Source organism: Delphinapterus leucas, chromosome 6 (genome assembly GCF_059928025.1).
Source record: "Delphinapterus leucas isolate spDelLeu-1000000601 "Yukka" chromosome 6, BTC_Dleu_Yukka2, whole genome shotgun sequence".
NCBI classification, from domain to species: domain Eukaryota; kingdom Metazoa; phylum Chordata; class Mammalia; order Artiodactyla; family Monodontidae; genus Delphinapterus; species Delphinapterus leucas.
The window spans coordinates 120,199,572-120,217,986 of NC_143134.1; the positions used below are offsets into that span (position 1 = coordinate 120,199,572).

The following is an 18,415-nucleotide window of genomic DNA, read 5'->3' on the forward strand; positions in this document are numbered from 1 at the left end:
CTCTACCTGGGTGACCTTGGGCAGGTGAAGTAAGTTCTCGAGCCTCAGTCACTTCCTCTTTAAAATGGGGATGAAAACAACAGTTCTTCTCTTACCGGGTCTCTGTGTGGATTTACTGAGACGCCCCATTAAGTCCCGCTGTGTGACAAGCCATCAATGTCAGCTAGCCTCTCCTGCCCTCCAAAATACCCTCAGGAACTCCTCTAAAAACAGAGCCAAGGCACTTAATTAATTAACTCAATACATATTTACTGAATGCGGGAATACTTAGGAATAGATTCTAATGTTATTCCCTGAAGTGCCTAGAGTATCACCTGACTCAGCAGAGCATCGACTGCGGGTGTGGACAGTAGTGGACGAGCTTCCCTCGCTGTGCAGGTGCGGGTCCGAAGCGGGAGGCTGGGGAGGCCACCAAGGGTGCAGACTGCAGGGGAGCGGGCAGCCACCAAGGAAAAGGGAAGGAAGATGCCCGTCTCTCAGACAAAGCGTCCAGGCCGCCCTCTGCAACAAGGCTGCGGCAGCTCTGGTATTCAAGCTATGCAGTCCTGCTGGGACAGGAGCCAAGCCGGAAAATCACCTTCCAGTGGGCGGGGAGACATGGTCCCTCCGGCGGCCCTGCACACTCATTCCCATACCACGGTCAACAAGCCCGGTCTCCACCGACTCCCCAGAGAAATGTTTCCAGGCCCTTTAAGATCATATTTATTCACACTGGCAGGGAGAAAGCAGGGCTGGCCGCTGAGCAGAAACACCCCTGCACCACAGCCTGGAGCTTATCTTAGGGTCTGGCTGGTGCCCGGCTTTGCTGCTGCACTCGGCGGCAGGGATTTTTATTTATAGCCAGAGTAAGGCTGTTTGGGCCGAGGAGGAGTTATGACATGAGGGCTGCCTCTCTGGAGACGGCAGATCTCCGCAGAAGATCTAGGCGTGCTGGTGCAAGGTGCTGGGGAGGAGAGCAGTCAGGAGGTGACCAGTCCTGATCACACAATCAAAGCGCCGGCAAGAGCCATCTCACGATGATGATGGTGACGACGACGACGATGACGGCTATTCGTACAGAATGCTTCCTGCTGGTCGGGTGAGGTGTTAAAGGTTTTACGATCCTTATTACAGGGATGGAGAAACGGGCTGCATGGGAAAGCCACGTACCTAGTAACACATGGCTCGGCTCAGCAGAGACGGTGCTGGGGCAGCCATCTCACACTCAGGGAGTGCCCTGGGCACGTGACAGGCCCTAAGCGCGCGGTCCCGCAGCGCTGCAGAATCCTGCCGGCTCACTCCACTCGGAGACCTCCTGAGGGGTGATCAGCCTGCAAAAGGCAGTGAGCCACGGCTTGATATACCGGCCGGGGCCGCAGCGAAAAGATCTGCCCTCATGGGAGACACAGGAGCTAGCACCCCACTCTTTTGAAAACATACACCTGAAAGAACCGCGGAGAGAGTCTTCTGGGTGTAAAGGATGAGGGAGGCTGATGTGATGTGTGGCCAGTCACATGCTAAAAAGCAAAGCCACCCGAAGCCGGCCAGGCACCGGTTTTCAGGGTCACTTCCTTTCCATCATATCCTGGCATGAAAAACGACTAGGGACAGGCCCTGTGTTGTGTTGGCAAGAAAACAGGAAAGCAGATCTTCACATGAAAAATTCTGATTCCTCAATATGACAGACGTTCCATTTAATTCCATTGATTAGCAGAAAGCTGGGGGAGCCAGAGGGGGCAGGCAGCGAGCCAGCAGCTGAGAGCTGGAGCCACAGGCCAGAGGACCTTGACTGGTACAGCTACCCCACGGTGACTTGGGCTGCAAGCTCTGGAGAACGTTCAGCTCTACCGGTCATGGGGAAAACGCGCTCATCGGAATGAATGGACGTATTGTTGCGGGCAAGTGTTTGGAAGTATAGAGAATTCCAGGGATCAGTCATTACTGTATCCTCTTGGCTCAAACAAGGCTTATGACTTCAGTGTTTTTGGACGCTACTTAGCAAAACAGATAAGCTACTGGACAGCTTGTTCGGGGGCTTAAATTTTTATCCATCATTTGTGAGAAAACATATTCAAGGGAAGGTGCTTTTCTAGGGTGGTGTGGGCTTCCTTCCCCTATGGAGAGCCAGCGGGAACCACAGCCCAGGGCCAGTCCTGGGCTCTGAGGATGCTTCTTTCAACCAGGGCCTGCGAGTGTTGACACGATATGGGTGTCAGTTATTTCTCTTGGAAGGAAGTAAAGCTTTTAGCTGCTGCAAAACACACACGTCCATGATTTCCTGGGGAGGAATCTCCTGGAAAGAACCACATCAGATTTGGTTCTTAGATGGGACGTGATCACTCCTAGGTCACCAGGAAGGATTCTTGATAACGGTCCTTGTCACTCCATGTGGCAAACTGGCTGGAAGACTGCTCGTCTCCTCTCTCCTTCCTGGTCCCAGTTAATTACATGTTTACGAAAGCCATCCTTCGGGTCTATCCTAGGTCCAGAGGGAACTTCCTTCTTTGATGCGCTTCTGTTAATTTATAACAACTACACGTTAGATAATGTCCAAAGATGAGTTTCCGAAGCCAACAGGCAGATTCTGAGGCCAATGCCACAAGCTTCTTCTCTGCTCAAGGCGAGGACAGACACTGTCGTTGGTCCCATCATGTGAACAATGAGACAGCGCTCAGCTCACCCAAGAAAGGCAACATCAGCTTCATGCTGGATTCAAAAAATACCTTCTCTCTTTTTGAATAAAATTCTTGGTGGAGTCTATGTTTTAAACTCATTTCAAAATTCTAATCTGTAATTTTATAACAAAGGATGTAAAAGAACAAAAATGTTTTGCTCAGGAGAATTTTAGGACAGATGTAAGTAGAAATTTACTATGTTTCTTCTCATGTTCCGTATTTTTGCAAGCTGAATCACAAGATCTTCCTCGAAAGCACTACGCTTTTGGCCCACGGTTTCGTGGCTAAGTATATTCTTGTGAGAACCTCCAATACGTTTCAGGATGCTCTGCATATTCATTAAATATTAACCTTAATAACATCAACTCTTCATAAGAAAATTTAGTAGAGATTCCAAAATGGTCTGAACTTAGTTCTAGAAATCTGACTCAACTACTTTGTACTCAGTTTGGATTTAAACAGCACGACAAGGGCTCTAATTTATACTTATCATTAGCACTATTTAGAGCCTGTAGCTACACCGTGTGTCAGAACACAAAGGACAAAAGCACGCCTCTCAACGTCCAGCCCGTGCACGGGCTTTTCTTTCTACTCAGCCTCATCGGGTCTCAATGCTTACTGGCCATTAAGCAATTCATAAATGTCAACTTGACACTGTATTTCACAGGGTGGGGATCTGGATTCTAACCGTAGCTCTGACTTAAAACTCTGATCAAATGGTTCAGTTTCTCTATTCTAGTGCCTCCATCTCCAGAACAAGGGTAAACATTCCATCACAGAGCAGGAAGGAAGGGCCTTTGACAAGTCAACAAGCAGCTTGAAAACATGAATGTAAAGGCAACTGTCAGTGTAGGAACAGCACCCTTTGGGTTCACATCACACAGGACCTTCACGAGGACCAGGGGCTCCTTTTGGTACCCGACCAGTCGACTGTCACGGACTGAGTCAGATGTACACGTGCAGTGAGGGGTTGCAGGGAAGTTCCTGTGTGTGAAGCAGCCTGCGGGCGCTGACCATCCACAATGCCGTGCGCGCCAACAACAGAGAGTCAGGGAGTCTTCAGAAGGAGGGGCAGAAACAGCTGGGTGGAGTGGCTGCTGCTGCGAGCCCCTGGGGCAAGGATCCCCAAGCCCTAGTCCTGCTTCTGGGCTACAACCAGTCCCGCCTCCTCGCTCGGCCCTTGCTGTCCACGGCAGGTGCGCTAGGCTCACTCCTGGACTCAGGCGGTGACCATCTCCTCCAGGGTGGGGGCTCGGCACAGAGCCGGGCTTCTACCGCTCCCCTGTGGGCAGCAGAAACCTGGCGGGTGCTTGGCTGCCTGTGCCTCCTGCCTCAAAGCTGTGTCTAGGCTCAGAGGGGCAGTGAACTCGGGCGTCACACTTCAGGGAAGCGATGGCCACACAAGCACCCCGGGTCGTTGAGGAAGGGCGGAAAAGCACAGGGTGAACTTCCCGGAGAAGCCAAATCATATTTCAAGGGCCCAGCGACAAGAAGTGCCTGTGAATCCCTCGGGCCAGAGAGCCAGCAGCCAGAGCCTCCTGGGTCAGCAGAGAAGGAAAAAGAGGAAGAAAGAGAGTTCTCGGCCACAGCCTGGGATCAGTGCCTCTGATTCGTGGGAACGGAGAGCCTCTCCTGTTATGAGTCCGCTCAGGTTGTTCTGATGAAATGCTTGGAGGCAGGGAAAGACGGCCGGGATGGTGGGGTGGGGGAGAGCTGGACGCCTCCCTGTCACTGCTCCCAGTCAGGTCAGCGTCACAGAGCACCTGCGACTTGCTGCTGGGCCCTGACCCAGGTACAAGGTCCAAGAACATAAAAAGCCCAATCCCCACTCGCAGAGAAAAAGAGCCTGAGCATTGCAGAAGAAAGAAAAACCACCCAATGCGGCAACACTGTGATAATTCCTCCCTTTTTACTGAATGCCGGTGTGCATCTTGCAGTAACTACATTATGCTCTTTATGTGTGTTTGCCCTTTAATCCTCCCGACAACTTCACGCCCCCAGTGACAGAGGAGGAAGCGGAGCTGGGGTGGCATGCTCAGGTCCACGCAGCAAGTAAGGACAAAGCCTGGTGGGGAAGGGATTGGGGGAGTGGGAAAGGGCCGGGACAGAGGAGAGAAGCCCGGGGGTGGGGTGGGAGGGGGGCAGGAGAAAGCGGAGGGAAGGCGGGGCCCGGGACAGGTGGGCGGCCTGGCCCTGCAGGACGGGGTGACACTTCGGTCTGCCTGTGCTGCTTTGCGGGGAAGGAGGGCGGCCGGCTGTGGCGGCAAGGCTGGAAAGGAGGCCACGGTGGCCACACCGGGGGCAGTGATGGGGTGGAGAGAAGGACCAGCGTGGGGTGGGCAACAGGACGGGCCACAGGGCTTGGTGACTGGGTGTGCACGTGTCCCGTGAAAACGAGGCGCGTACGTGGGGCTGGGGGGACACGATGAGCTCAGTTCTCACCTGGGCAACTCAGTGGACGGGGGGAACATGCACAGAAATCACCAGGACGGGGGGCCGAGGGCTTTGGCCCGTCCCGCGAGGCAGGCGTGTGGCGGGGGTGGATCCCTAATCCCAGGGGGCCCAGAGTCTAGCGAGGAGACACCAGCACCTGCCCACTACGCTCCGTGGTGAGGCCCCCCAAAATGGGGCAGAGCCTGAGAGTCCACGGCTTCCGGGCACCTGAGTGGCCCCCGGGTTGCCTGGGCCGCAGCAAGCCGCAGAGGCGCCCGCAGAGACTCTCTGGCAGGCGGCAGCATGGCCCTGGCTTGCCTGATGCTGATGGCGCCGGGGCTGCTCTCCAGGAAAGCCCACAGAGTCGGGCAGGCCGACGGAACAACGCCCCCCAGGAGAGGTCAGCTCGGGGACACACCTGCCCGTCCCTGGCCCCAGTGCTGCCCACGGACACGCCCTCTTCTCTCAGACTGAGTTCTCTCTAAGCAGGGCAGGAAGCCATAAGGAGAAAGGTGGCAGCAGGAAGAAACAAGAGGCAGGCACGGGAGGCAGGAACACATTTTTCCCAGCAGGAGGGCACACGCTGTGTGCTATGACGTGCTGAGCGGCCGGCCCACTCGTGACTCCGGCCCACAATCCCTTTCTCACCCGGCTCCATCGTCTCTTCTTTCCCGCCTCCTCCCCCTTCCCCGTCTGGCCTCCAGACCTGTCAGAGTGCCCTGGTCTCCGGGATGCCTGTGACGGGAGGTCGAGGAGGGGGCCGGACAGAGCGAGTCTCCCCCGGCTGGGCCCTGAAGGACACGCGTGCTGCGGCACGAGAGCCTGCGCCCAGCCCTCAGAGAGTCACTGTCAGCGGCTCCACACATCTCCCCCCTTTAAACTGAAGTCCTCAACATGACACACCCTTGACTTTGTTACCCGAAAGATTTTTAAAAACAGATGACAGTTATTATGGGTATTTCTGAAGTTCTTCTTAAAACCTGGGTCTTCTAGTAGTTTTACTTCTCCAGAATCATTTCGGAAGCCAAGATGGTAAAGCAAGTATTTCAACAGATTCCTAGCATCCAGACAGATCTCTTGGTGATAGTAAATATCAGTTGGCAAAGAAAGGATGTACCAGAAAATAGTTCAGGAGACGGCGGAGTTTTCTAACGTCGCCGTTGCAATACCTGGAGGGCACTGGCAACCCCAACGGTTACTGACAGACTCTCAGTAACACCTCGGTCAAGGGTAAGGTGAATATGGACCCGACCCAAAACTTTCAAGATTGGCACCACTAGGGTTCAGAATGACAGAAAACGCAAGCCAGAGGAGGGAGATGGTGAGGAAATGGCACGTGGGACTTCAGGGTGAGGGGGGGAAGGGCTGGTGCTGGAGGGACGAGAAGCGGGTGGAGGTGGAAGGCGGGCAGCCAGCACAGGCTGGGCCGCAGTGAGAACAGGGCAGGCAGCCCAGGGGGTACAAGTGATGGAGGAGAATCCAGGGACAGAAGCAGACGCCAGCACCACGTCTGAGAGCTGTTTCTAGGAGGGCCCGCCACTCAAACCCTTACCAGTGTCACCAAGGGGCAGGCCCATTGCAAGGCCCAGCACAATCAGAACAGGAATGAGGGCGTCGGCCTCCCAGCCCGGGGGAGGCTGCACCTAGCCCTCCACGTCATTCTGGTCTCACGGTCACTCATCGTTTCCCTGAACGCCTTCTCCTATCAAACTGGTCTTAATACCCTGGACACCACACGTCAGTCTGGCTACGCGTCTCCTAGGATCACAGCGCGTGGCGGGAAGGACAGGGAGTCTGTGGACGGGGGACTAAGCGGACCCAGCCGGAGACCGCGAAGAGGAGGGTGGGCGCCAGGCAGGAACGGGAGCAGGAACGCGTCTGGCACACAAGTGGGGAAAGAGCTCAAGACCGGCCTGAGCCCCGGAGGGCCGCACCCACAAGGCAGCTTGGGGAGCAGCTGGTCTGGGGTAAGGGGCAGGACACGTGGAAGGGCTGGAACTGTCACTACCCTCCAGCCCACTCACCCAGGACCTCAGTCCTGCGTGCTTATACTTGAGACAATCTTCCTTCCAGAATGTATGCCAGGCCTTCCCGGCCTCATCTTCAGGCAGGGCCCTCGGTGTGGAACAACTTGGACTAGACTTCCCTGACCTTTATCTCCCTGAAATCCTAACTGTCCTTCACACCACCACTCAAGCGCCCCTTCCCCACGAAGCGCCGCCTGGCTCTGTCCCGGCTCCACAGACCGTCTGCGACTCGCGCGCTGTTACTCACACCCTGCCCGGGCCGGAGTCTCTTTTATGCCCGGCTTACTCTGCCTACGCAATTGCAAGGGCTGCTCGAGGATGATGGGGCCACCCTACCCGCTCTGGGTCCTTCTTGCTGCCTGACCCGCACTAGGAGAGGCTCCATGCTTATTGAATTAAACTTACCCTGGGATCCTGGGAAGAGGGAACAAGAATGCTTTTTCAGCACCTACTGCATTTTACATTGAGCAATGCAGATGTACTGCTCTACAATTCCCTTGGCAAGGTTTTCAATCTTCCTGTTACATGGCAGAAGTAACAGGTCACTGGACCAAGAACTGTGTGAGGTGTCTTCAGATTTGGCACCTGCTGTATTCCTATGAGGCAACCCTTGGGAATTCCATGCTGGACTGACGACACAGGCCCAGGGACATTCGGGAATAAAGGGCTGCTCTGAGAGCATGTCAAAGCCCTTCTGTCTGGGGCTCATCTTAGAACGTAGCAGAGAATATACGAAGAATACGCTGGTATTACACTAAATCATTTCTCCGGGGTTTCAGCATTTCAAATGTCAAGTGTTGCACACATTTAGGCCATTACCAACAGCTCTTGAGGCCTGGAGGGACTTTCCTTTAAGTGAAATAAAGCACCTTTCTTAGCTCACTCCCCTCAGGCTCCTTTGTGGAGCTGCCGCTGACAACACAACATTTCTGCTGCAAGATGCCGTAAGACTCCCCTACGTGCCAGGGCTGATAGCCACGACGTACTCATACCCAAACTTAATTAAAATGCCCTCAAATTTTCTTTAATTCCATAGTAAACAGTCCAATGCATTGACAGTCTTCTACCCCAAACTACTCCAAAGGGATATTGTAGACACCCTTAGGAAAACCCACACTTCCTTTCTGTTCACAGAGGGGGGAAACTGTCAAGAGCTGGGATTGTCTACAAGCCAAGTTTAGCAAGATTTGTGAAAGGAGCTTGCCAGAGGTGCGTGCTGAGGAAACAGAGGGCGTCTGTGCACCAGGGCAGGGCTGGGGGTGGGGCGAGTGGTGTTTAGCCTTTCTACAGCACGTATGGTTGGTGCGGGCTCTAAAAAGCTAGGCCCTAGCACACTGAAGGGAGGACTGCGCCCCAAGGGCCTCACAACGGGCAGGTGCAGCTTAAACCGGGCGCTGGATGGCTCCCAAATACGGAAACTGGACGAGACCACACTGGGAACCCAAGCTTGGAGAGGTCTCCAAAAGTCACCAGGTCAACCTTGTCATTCATAGAGGGAAAGGGAAGTGCAAGCAGGTTAAGCCACTTGCCCAAGCTCTCCTGTACAGAATCAGAGCAGAGCCAAGACCAGAGTCCAGAACTCTAAGAGAAAGTGCAATAGTAATAAACTTTCTAGGCTTACTGTGTGCCTGGAAGTCTCCTGTGATTTTACTTAATCCTCCCATTCATGAACTACTATAAGAGGCAAGGAAAAGTACAATCCCAAAGGACAGAAATTGAGGCCTGGGGAGGATAAACCGATTTTAAGTGGAGCCCAAATGTGCCCCCTTGCCAAGTTCTTTCCCCTGACATCCGGAGTGTCACTGGAACAGATTAATTGCGTCAGCACAGCCACACTTCGAAGCTGTGTCCTAGGCAATGACACACAGTTGCTGTTGCTTTAAGCCACAAAGTTTTGGGGTGGTACGTTACGTAGCAAGAGTTAGCAAAAGCTAACTGATACAGCTCTCAAACTCAAACTCCGTCATGCTGGGTATAACCTGCTCTCCGGGGCTTTGCTTCCTACGTGAGGACTATTCCTTTTTAAACACAGAACACTACAGGGCTGACCCAAGGCCCAGTGTGAGAATGGAATAAAAAGGCCAAGACATCCCTGCCAGTTTATGCCTGGGTGATGACATTCCAAGTGTGGCCGCTAATGATCCCCATCCCACCGGCTCACACAGTCCTTTGGGCCACAGCCAGCCAACCACGCATACCCTTTCCCATCTAGTGCAGGGGCCTGCGGAGAGACAGAGCCGGCGATGGGCAGCAGCACACACGTCGGGAGGCAGGAGCGACAAGGGAAAGATCTCGCTCACCAGTTTCCCAGTAGCGAGCAGCAGGGAGCGACTCACCGAGGGCACAGGTAAGTTGCCGTGCCGGCTGAGAAAGGAGTTAGAGACGGACACACTGATGCCCTGAGCGGCACTGCCGTCCTCGGGAGTGAAGGCCACTTTAGTTTGCTGGACACAGTAGGAGACAGAGGAGAAGGAAGCAGCAGCATAGGAGGCCTGCTGGACAGAGGAAGGAGAGAGAAGACAGGGAAGGAGGGGGAAAGCAGAGGACAGTCAGGCATGTACACGTAAAGGCTAAACAGGCTGCTACCCGACTCTGCTGGGACATTCTGGAGAGGGATGGCTTCCCAGCCCAGCTCAGGGGTTAAGGACGCCTGCCAAAGGTGACCTGGGTGAGTGGGCGCCCTCTTCACTTCTGGGTCCGCTGGAAGTGGCGGTAAGGTGGGAAGAGCCACGCAGACCTGGGTGAGTCCCTGCTCTTCCCCTTATTTCGGGTCCCAGACCCCCCTCTGTGGGGTGGCTGTGCTCCAGCAGAGTGCAGAGGGGGAGCCAGGCTGCCTGGGTTTAATCTGAGCCCCGCCATTCGTGACCTGCCTGGCCCTGGGCATTACTCAAAGCTCTCTGTGCCCCAGGTTGTCATCTGTAGGATGTGGGGAACACGGTGCTGGGCGGTATGCATGGAAAGCACTTAGAACCAGCCTCCCTCGGCGCACGCGGGCCAGCAGGTGTAACCAGCACTCTCACTTCTGTCTGGAAAAATGGGGTCACACTTCTTGCGTCTGCCCTGGAGAAGGGATGCCAAGCAGCTGGCACAGGGCATGGCACACGTGTGCCTGGGCTTCAGTCAGAGCTGGGCATGGCTCCCAAATCTTCCACTTCTGGCAGTGGGCTTTGAGTCAGTCTCTCCAGCTCTCTCAGCCTCAGTTTACTTAAAATGGGGGTGCCAGGGGCCGTGGGGAGGATCGTGCGACACCATACGAAAGCCCCGGTGCTCACTCAGAGCGCTGTTTAACAGGGTGTAGGCCCACCTCCCGGGCCCCCGGCAGGCCTCTCCCCAGAGCTGCCCTCACCGCCGCCCTGCCACAGGTGAGGCCGTCTGACAGCTCTCTCAGGCGGGCTGGGACTCGCGTGCGCTCCTTAGGGATCTCTCCCCAGTGCTCTGACACCTATGGGCTACACGATACAGAGAAGATGCCCAAGGCCGGCCGACAGGCACGCGTGCACTCCGGCAGGAGGGGATGAGAAAACTTCACATTTCAACCTAACTGGCCCAGCTGTCCAACCAAACATTTTAGGTCAGAGGTCCCGGGGGCAGGCATTTATATTTCTGTGGTGACAATTTCTTCTTGAAATCCTAGAATCAATTTTCAATTTCTGTTCATATTCGGGCATGTTCAGGTGTCTGTGGGGTGACCAGGACAGGTGAAAAACTAAGACCCTGAGCACAACTGCTGAAACACAGCTAGCTGGTGGCAAAACTGCGACCCACGACTCCCAGCCCGAGCCTGGCCTTTCCTCTACTAGACCAGGCTGTCCCCCAAGAGGCTGGCTGTGGCTCTGCGGGGCCAGCCCCAGAGCCCGCTGAGTGTAGGAAGGCTCGGGGATGCCTGGGGCCAGGCATGCTCGAGGCCCAATCACAGCACTGCTGAGGCCCAGACAGTTTCGAGGAGTCACCCAGGGGCCTTTGTCGTCCGGTCGGCAGCTGCCTCCCAGAAAAGTCGGGGCAGTACCTCACGTCCTCTCGCAATGGATAAAAGGCGGCCTGGCCAGCCACGCTGGGCCCCTCGCTGGTTAAATCACTACCAAATTGACCAGCGTAAGAGCAAGACAGCACATGCAGCTCTGATAAAGTCGGGTCTCCTTTCCTGGAGAACACGGCTGGATGGGACATTTGGATTCCACACCCTGACCAGAGCCCACTCAGTTAGTAAACTGGTGGCAAAGAGAAAAGGGTTGAGAGGCGCACCCGCCGTGCCCCTCGTCTGGTCCCAGAGCTTCACAGCCTGCCCACGGCTGGACAGCCTGCCTCTGTGCCACCTACACGGAGTCCTTACACAGGAGGGGTTTTTGAAGGAGGAACGGTGCGCCATGCCTGAAACACAAAGCGGCTCTGTGCAAAGCCATCCTGCTTCAATAGAGCTGGTTCTCACTGGGCCATCACCGGCCAGGGCGGGGTGTTAAATCACTGGGCAGAGTGAGGCCCATTATGTAAATCAAGTCCACAGATGGCCCTACACAGACCGTGCCCTGTGCTCTGATTGAGTCCCTCCTTTCTGGGAGGTCTATATTGGAGCCAAAGAAGAGAGAAAAAGGACCGTCAACAGAGAAAGCAAACATTCTGAGTACAAGCCAGCCCCAGCTGCAGGGGCTGCTCTGGAAAAGAAAGGTGCCACCCCCCAGGGTGGGGAGATGGTGCAGCAGGAGACAGGCCGCAGCGAGGGCACGAGAGCATGGCCCAGAGCCCTGGCTCGGAAGGAGAGGTGCCGAAACCTGCCCCAGGACCATCCCAGTTCCTAGAGACCCGTCAGGATGAGAGACTGGCTGCTGGGGGTGGAACAGCGAGGGGCACCCGGGAGGGGCCGCTTACCAGCTGCCGCTGCTTGGGGGGCAGGGCGGGGGGCGGGGCGAGCTCCTGCGGGGCATCCCCGGCGCTGAAAGAGTCGCTGAAGCCATACACCTCCATGAGGAGCCTGTTCTTCTGCTGGTAGATGTGCTCCTTCTGCGGCGTCCGGTAGAACACGGAGGGCTGTGGCTCCGAGTAGTCCTCGAGCAGCTGCATGTAGGCCAGCACTGCGGACACAGGGGGGCACTGGGCTGGAGACCGCCGTGCACAGACCCCCACCCTACCCCCTCACAGCGGCCAGGGTGAGGGCCCGGACAGCCCACTCTGTGCGACACTACCACGCGGACACCCGTGTCAAGGCGATGTGAACCCTGACTCGGCGACCATGGCGTGTCACGGGGGGTCACGGTGGAGGTGGCGACGGGGGGCGGGGGTGGTGGTGGGGAGCCGTGTGTGCGGGGAGGGAGGGCAAGGATCTATGGGAACTCCCTGTACTTTCCGCTCAACGTCCCTGGGAACCTAGAACCGCTCTAGGGAATAGAGTCTGTTTTTAGAAAGGCGTAGGGGGCACTCCACTCCGTGCTGAGAAGCCCTCGGGGCTTTCCAGCCTCTCCAGGGCCGTGGTCGTGGCCCGTGCGCAGGGCTCAGGGCACAGCGGGCGCCCAGTGCACGCTGCCCGCTCCTCTGGCTCTTTCAGTTCCTGGACCATGCTCGGGGCTTTCCACAGCGCTGTTCCAGCTGCTCTTCCCGCAACCCTGCTGCTACGCTGCCAGGCCCGACTCTTTCCCTCCTTTGGGCCTCGGGCTCAGGTTCCCTGACTTCCATGGAGGCCTCTCACCCCTGGCTCTGCCCCAGCAGCCCCTCCTCAGCCCCACGTTCCCTTCCTTCGGAGGCCTTCCCACTGTGTGTCACGAGCTAGCTGGGCTTTTCTCATTTGTTTGATTTTTCTGAGCACCTACTATGTGTTAGGCACTGACCCAGGTGCTGGGACTACACAGGGGCCAGCAAAGTGAATCCTTTGCCTGCGTGGCGCTCACACCCTCCCCAGGGAGACAGAAAACAGGCCGACGTGCGGTATGCATGTCCCATGGAGGACAGTGAAATGGGGTGGCGATGGGGGCGCTTCTCTAGAATAAGGGTGAGGATGGGTGGAAGAGTCTTCCCGGCCAGGCAGAGGTCCACAGCCAGGACGAGGGTCCAGTGAGCAGAGCACAGCTGGTGAGGGGAGAGGGATGACCCAGGAGGTTGCATGGGGCTGTGTGAACGGGGTAAGGAAGCGGGCTTGATGCTGAGTCGGCAGGAACCCACAGAAGCCCCCCACCCCCACCCCGGGTGTGCCCGGAGCTGCTTCGTCTTGGGAAGACGGTTCTGGGCGGCTGTGCTTGCTCAGGTGAAAGGCCGCGGTGGGGGTGGGGGTGAGAGTGGTTTGGTTCAGGAAGAATCTCCAAAGCAGGTGCAACAGGACTTACTGCCTCTCACTCAAGAGCTGAAGCTGCAGGAGGGCAGGGACCTTGTCTGTCCTGTCGGCTGCTGTATCAGCGGTGCCTAACACACAGTAGGTGTCCACACATATTTACAGGATGAATGAATGAAGAGAACGCATGTCCCTCCCGCATCTGTCCCTGCTCAGTGACTTGCTGAACCAGGCTGCAGCCCCGGGGGTGGGTCTTGCAGAGCACCCGCTGGGTAGGCGAGAAATAACAGTCACTAAGCTCAGTTCTCCCCCTCCAAGCCCAGAGGTTCTATGGAACATCCTCTGTACAGAGGGATGAATAGTGAGAAAAGAAGTGCTCACATTGAAACATAAGGATCCTCCTCTCTACAAGCCCTTTAAGAAGTCCTAGCCCCGGTGCTCTGTGACCACCTAGAGGGGTGGGATAGGGAGGGCGGGAGGGAGACGCGAGGAGGAGGGGATATGGGGATACATGTATAGCTGATTCACTTTGTTATAAAGCAGAAATTAACACACCATTGTAAAGCAATTATACTCCAATAAAGATGCTAAAAAAAAAAAAAAAAAAAAAGCAGTCCTAGCCCTTGCCACTGTGGCCATCTGTCCCGGAGCTGCGGCCTCACGGCGCAGCTGCCTGCACCTGCGGGGCCCGCACAGCAGGCAGGCTCCCTCACCGGCAGTGTGGCGCCACCGACGGAGCCCTTGGCCGCAGACAGCGGCTCCGCGGCAGGTGTGAAGCCCTCAGCCCTCACGTGAGGGCATCAGTGTATACTTTATTTCTGACTTTTGGAGGTTAGTGATCCAAGCCCCATCTTCTGAGCCAGGCCTTTCTGAAGACTCCAGAGGGTTCTGGGAGAAATGACAGTCTGGACCTGACAGAGCCGTCATCTGGTGTCCGTAGCTGTGAGGCTGGACTGGAGCAGAAGCCCTTTCTCCAACCCCAATCTACCTGTGTGGATGGGATCTCGCACTTTCCACTCCCTGTCACAAAGTCGAGGTCAAGGCAGGCCGGAACTGCTCCGCCCTTCCCCTTCTCTAGGTAGCGGAGGAAGCTCCTGGGTGTTAGGGCATCCTCTATACAGACGCGTGTTTGGAGGGAAAGGCACCGTTGCGCCCCTCAATACCTGCGTCAGAAATAAGTACTAACTTATTTACAGAGTTACCGCGCACGAACTAAGAGGGAGGTGAAGGGATGCGAGCACCTGCTAGGTGAAGCCAAAGTTCAGATACTAAGAAACCATGGCAAGAACAAGTTTGCAGGGCTTAACTTCGTATTTTCAAATAACCAGAAAGTTGGGCTTAACTGGAGACCTAAACCAGTCAGAAATGAAAGGACAGAGATACTTTGCTGGGGAAGGCAGCCGTGAAGGTAGGGAGATGGTCTTTTTCTTCTCTGTACCTCAATGGGGTCAAGGTAGACAGGAAATACATCTTTCTAGCACCCTACACTGAAAGAGGGGTTCAAAGTTACCTTCTTTATTTAAAGGAATCAGTAAGAACATCTCAGCTCCAGAAAGCACAGAGTGGAGCTTGGCTGTAAAAGGTGGTTTCCCCCATAAAACCGGTGCTTCTCAAAGAGAAGCGCAGCTTGCAGTCCCCCTGGAACCCCACATCGCCTTTTCTCTAACACTGCACAAGCAACACCACTGGGTTCCAGGGCAAGATGCAAACCATGAAGACGACCCCAAATGCCCACGAATTTCTCCCTAAGGAGCCTGAATGCAACCGCCTCTGCCTGACCAAAACCGAAAGCTTCAGCAAGGCTGCGATCTTTTCAGGAGCGCCATGAACTCCTTGATGTTGAGGTCCTTGTAGAGAGCTGCTAACCAAGCACAGAGAAGCAGCAGCGATGGTCGCCACCTTCTAGAATCAAGGAGGACCAGTCCACTTCAAAGGTAGCCCAGCACAAGGGCCCAGAGACTACAGCCACCGGCATCACTGGGAAGGCCCAGTGGGCACCTGGGGCTATGGGCAGACAGCGATGAGGAAGCTTGTCTGGCACAAGGGGCTCACAGGGCCGGGGACCCTCAGAGCAACCCAAAGGACGGGGATATTCTCTGACACCGAGGCTGCGCGTGCACAAGCTTTGTCCAGCGTTAGCCAAGTATAAAGGTGATGATTATCTCCTCCTTTCCTTCAAAGCAACTCTGTGAGGAGTTTTCCACGGGGCTGCAGATTGGAACTCTTCAAGGGTCCTCTCGGGAAGTGAAGAGCAGACTTGAGACTAGGACTGAGCCTCAGGGAGCCTCAAGTCAGGGGTCCTTTCACAGGGCACAGAGGAGGCCACCAGCTGCGCAGGGGTTCCTACTGTAAGCTGGCACAGGGCTCAGGGAAGTGGGGGGAGGCCTTCCTCCTCAGCCTGGGAGGCAGTGAGTTGAGCTAGGAAAACACTGCTCAGAAACCCACATCTGCCACCCACTTCCTTGCTGATCTGATCTTGGGCAGAGGCTCAGTTCCTTTGAGCTCCAGTTTCTTCAGCTATAAAAAGGGGGCTAATGACACCCGGCCAGCCAGGAGGTTGGTAAGGACGAATACGACAGAGTATGTCAGAGTATGTCAAGGGTGCCACACCGGAAGCGCTCAGTAGATTTTAAAGGTTTGCAGGCACAAGAGCTACAGACGTTTACAGATGACATAGAGCCTAGAAATGGATGCCTAAATTAATAGGAAATATTTTCAGCCACAGGAGACTTGAGGCTATTCAAAAGGCAACAACGGAAGCCTCCCCCTTTCCTTTTCTTCTCTGCCTGAAGCCGGCTGCCCACACCTGGTCTAAGAGCTCAGAGGGCGAGGCTCCTGGCTCCCCAGCCAGGCGGCACCACAAATCTGCTGTGGTTTGCACAGATGCAAGCCTGCTCTTGGCCTGGGTCCAGAAGATTCCTAGGAAAGGACAGGCAAGGGTGCAAGCCCTCAAGGACATGCTGCTCAAGTCAGGCCAGGTGGGTGGAGGGGAGAGGCCCATGGCTCTTTAGACACCTCTGCGTGTAGACAGGCGCAGAAGGAGACGTTCCTGGCGTTGCTGCTTGCAGCTCCCTCTACTAGCGGCCTGGTTTCTAGTGAGTGAACTTACATGACAGACGGGAACGACATCATTAGCCCTACAGAGCCAGCTCTCCCTCCAGCTGGGGGACCATACCACCGAGGCCATTATACAAGCTGGGCGACACCCAGTGCGGTAACTAAGGCCAGGTCTCCCCTTCTGAGAACGGGCCGCTCTCGGCAGGGCCAGTCAGACGCTCTCACTTGGGAATTTGGAATGGATTCTCAACTTCCAGGTCACAGAAGTCATCTGCTGGATGTTTCCACTGAGGCCAGGGAATCCTGGGGCTGTGGGCTGATGTGGCCACACACATACTGAAACACTGACAGCCAGTCTGCCCAGGGAAGATGAGGCAGAGCCGTGCGGGTGACGTGGGGAGAGGGCGGGGCAGAGAGACAGGCAACACAGAGCAGTCGGGGAGCCAGCAGAAAAGCAAATCCCTGCAGAACTCTACTTAGGACCTTGGAAAATATTCAAAATACAAAAATCCGAAATTTCAGCTCTACCCCTGGGCCCTAATAACATCATATATCAGATCATCTGGTCCAAGAAGTGTCCTCAGCAACTCCAACCAAGCAATCTCAGATTCCAAGTGGTGACGTGACATTTCAGTGTCTGCAAACAGAACACAGAGCGGTACCAGGGTTCTCGCTAAACAGCCCCCTGCATTTCAGGGAGCCTTAGAAAACCCCTGTGGGTGCGATCAGGGCTATTTTAATTCAAATGTCTGTTCTGCTTTACCCAGAAGTAATGCCGTGATATTTGTTTCTCTCTGTCACCACGTGTTCGGGCCAGAAGGTCAACTGACTGCCATCTACAAGAGGCCAAATACTCTGTGGAGACCAGACCTGAGGTTCTGTCGAGACCAAAAGGAGAGGTCAGCTTATCAGGCTTTAGAAATGATTCCCAGTACTGACAACACAAGGCTCCTGTAAGTGTCCACATACCTGTGGTTCTACCTTTTATGAAATTACGAGGCCACTGGTTTGATTCTGATCTAATGTTTCAATAAAACACCATTTTAGGTTACAAAAGGTGCTTCCCGACAATAGCTCAACAAAAGCTTACTGTGTTTGTTTTTCTTCTCTGGTAGAGGAGGAGGTTTTTCTGGGTCACCTGTTGATTCAGGAACAGTGAAATCACCCACAAATTCAACAGAGGCTGAGGAACCTCCTTGCTGAAAGGGAAGAATAGCAGCAAAGGGCGTGAAGGGGATGGACTGGACCGAGGCCGGGTTCTGCAGGTCCTCCTCGGAGATGTTGTCGTACTGCGAGGGGTGCCGCTCGTAGGACGCCCTGCAGCCAGAGCTGTCCGCCATCTGGGAGGCCGCGCTCCTGCGCTTCTTCTCGGGAAGAGCAGGCGGCACGTCCATCTGCTGCCCTGGGGCCGAGGGCCCCTCTGGCTGGGGACAGCTGCCCAGAGGCAACTGGAAAGGATGGCCGAGAAACGGAGACCCAGACTCCCCCAAGGACTCTGGCAACGGGCTGAGGTTACAGGCCACTTGCTGAGGTATCTGGTCTGCGTTAGAGAGGTCTTGCTGGAGGAATTCATAGTCAGGGTCGTAATGATCTGCGTTCACAACAGGAGAAACATACTGTGAGCCACCAGCCCCCACAGAAAGAAAAGCTCCCACGCTTCTTCCCTGACCCAGCGCTGCTCTTTAGAGTGGCCAAAACACATCTCCCATCTCATCCGCAAAGACTCTCACTTTACTTTATATTTTTCATTTTTCTCCTGCTTATAAAAGTAAAACCAGATGGGAATTTGACTGTTTGCTATCCAATTCTTTGTACTTTCCTGGATTTTTTAAAGTTTCTTACTTAAAAAAAGAAAAATGCATGACCACTGTAGAAAAGGTGGCCAAAAAACCCTATTGAGAAAATAAAAATCACCCACAATCCCATAATCTAACTATAATCTCTGCTTACCACTGGATATATTTCCTTAAAAGTCTTTTTTCCCTTGGATT

At 55.0% G+C, this 18,415-nt stretch overlaps 1 protein-coding gene across 16 annotated transcripts in view; it reads right to left on the bottom strand.

The window, feature by feature from the left end:
- Window positions 1-18,415, bottom strand: part of RAPGEF1 (Rap guanine nucleotide exchange factor 1) — a 140,172-nt gene that overhangs the window by 25,999 nt on the left and 95,758 nt on the right. For 15 of the 16 annotated variants that reach the window (XM_089913910.1, XM_089913911.1, XM_022578381.3 and 12 more), the window contains 2 exons: window positions 17,515-18,015; window positions 11,978-12,180 (listed from right to left, as the gene is read on the bottom strand). In XM_089913910.1, coding sequence (XP_089770036.1) covers window positions 11,978-12,180; window positions 17,515-18,015 — 704 coding nt within the window. Of the gene's footprint in view, window positions 1-9,450; window positions 9,610-11,977; window positions 12,181-17,514; window positions 18,016-18,415 lie in introns of all 16 variants that reach the window. The other variant, XM_022578382.3, reaches the window with a different exon arrangement.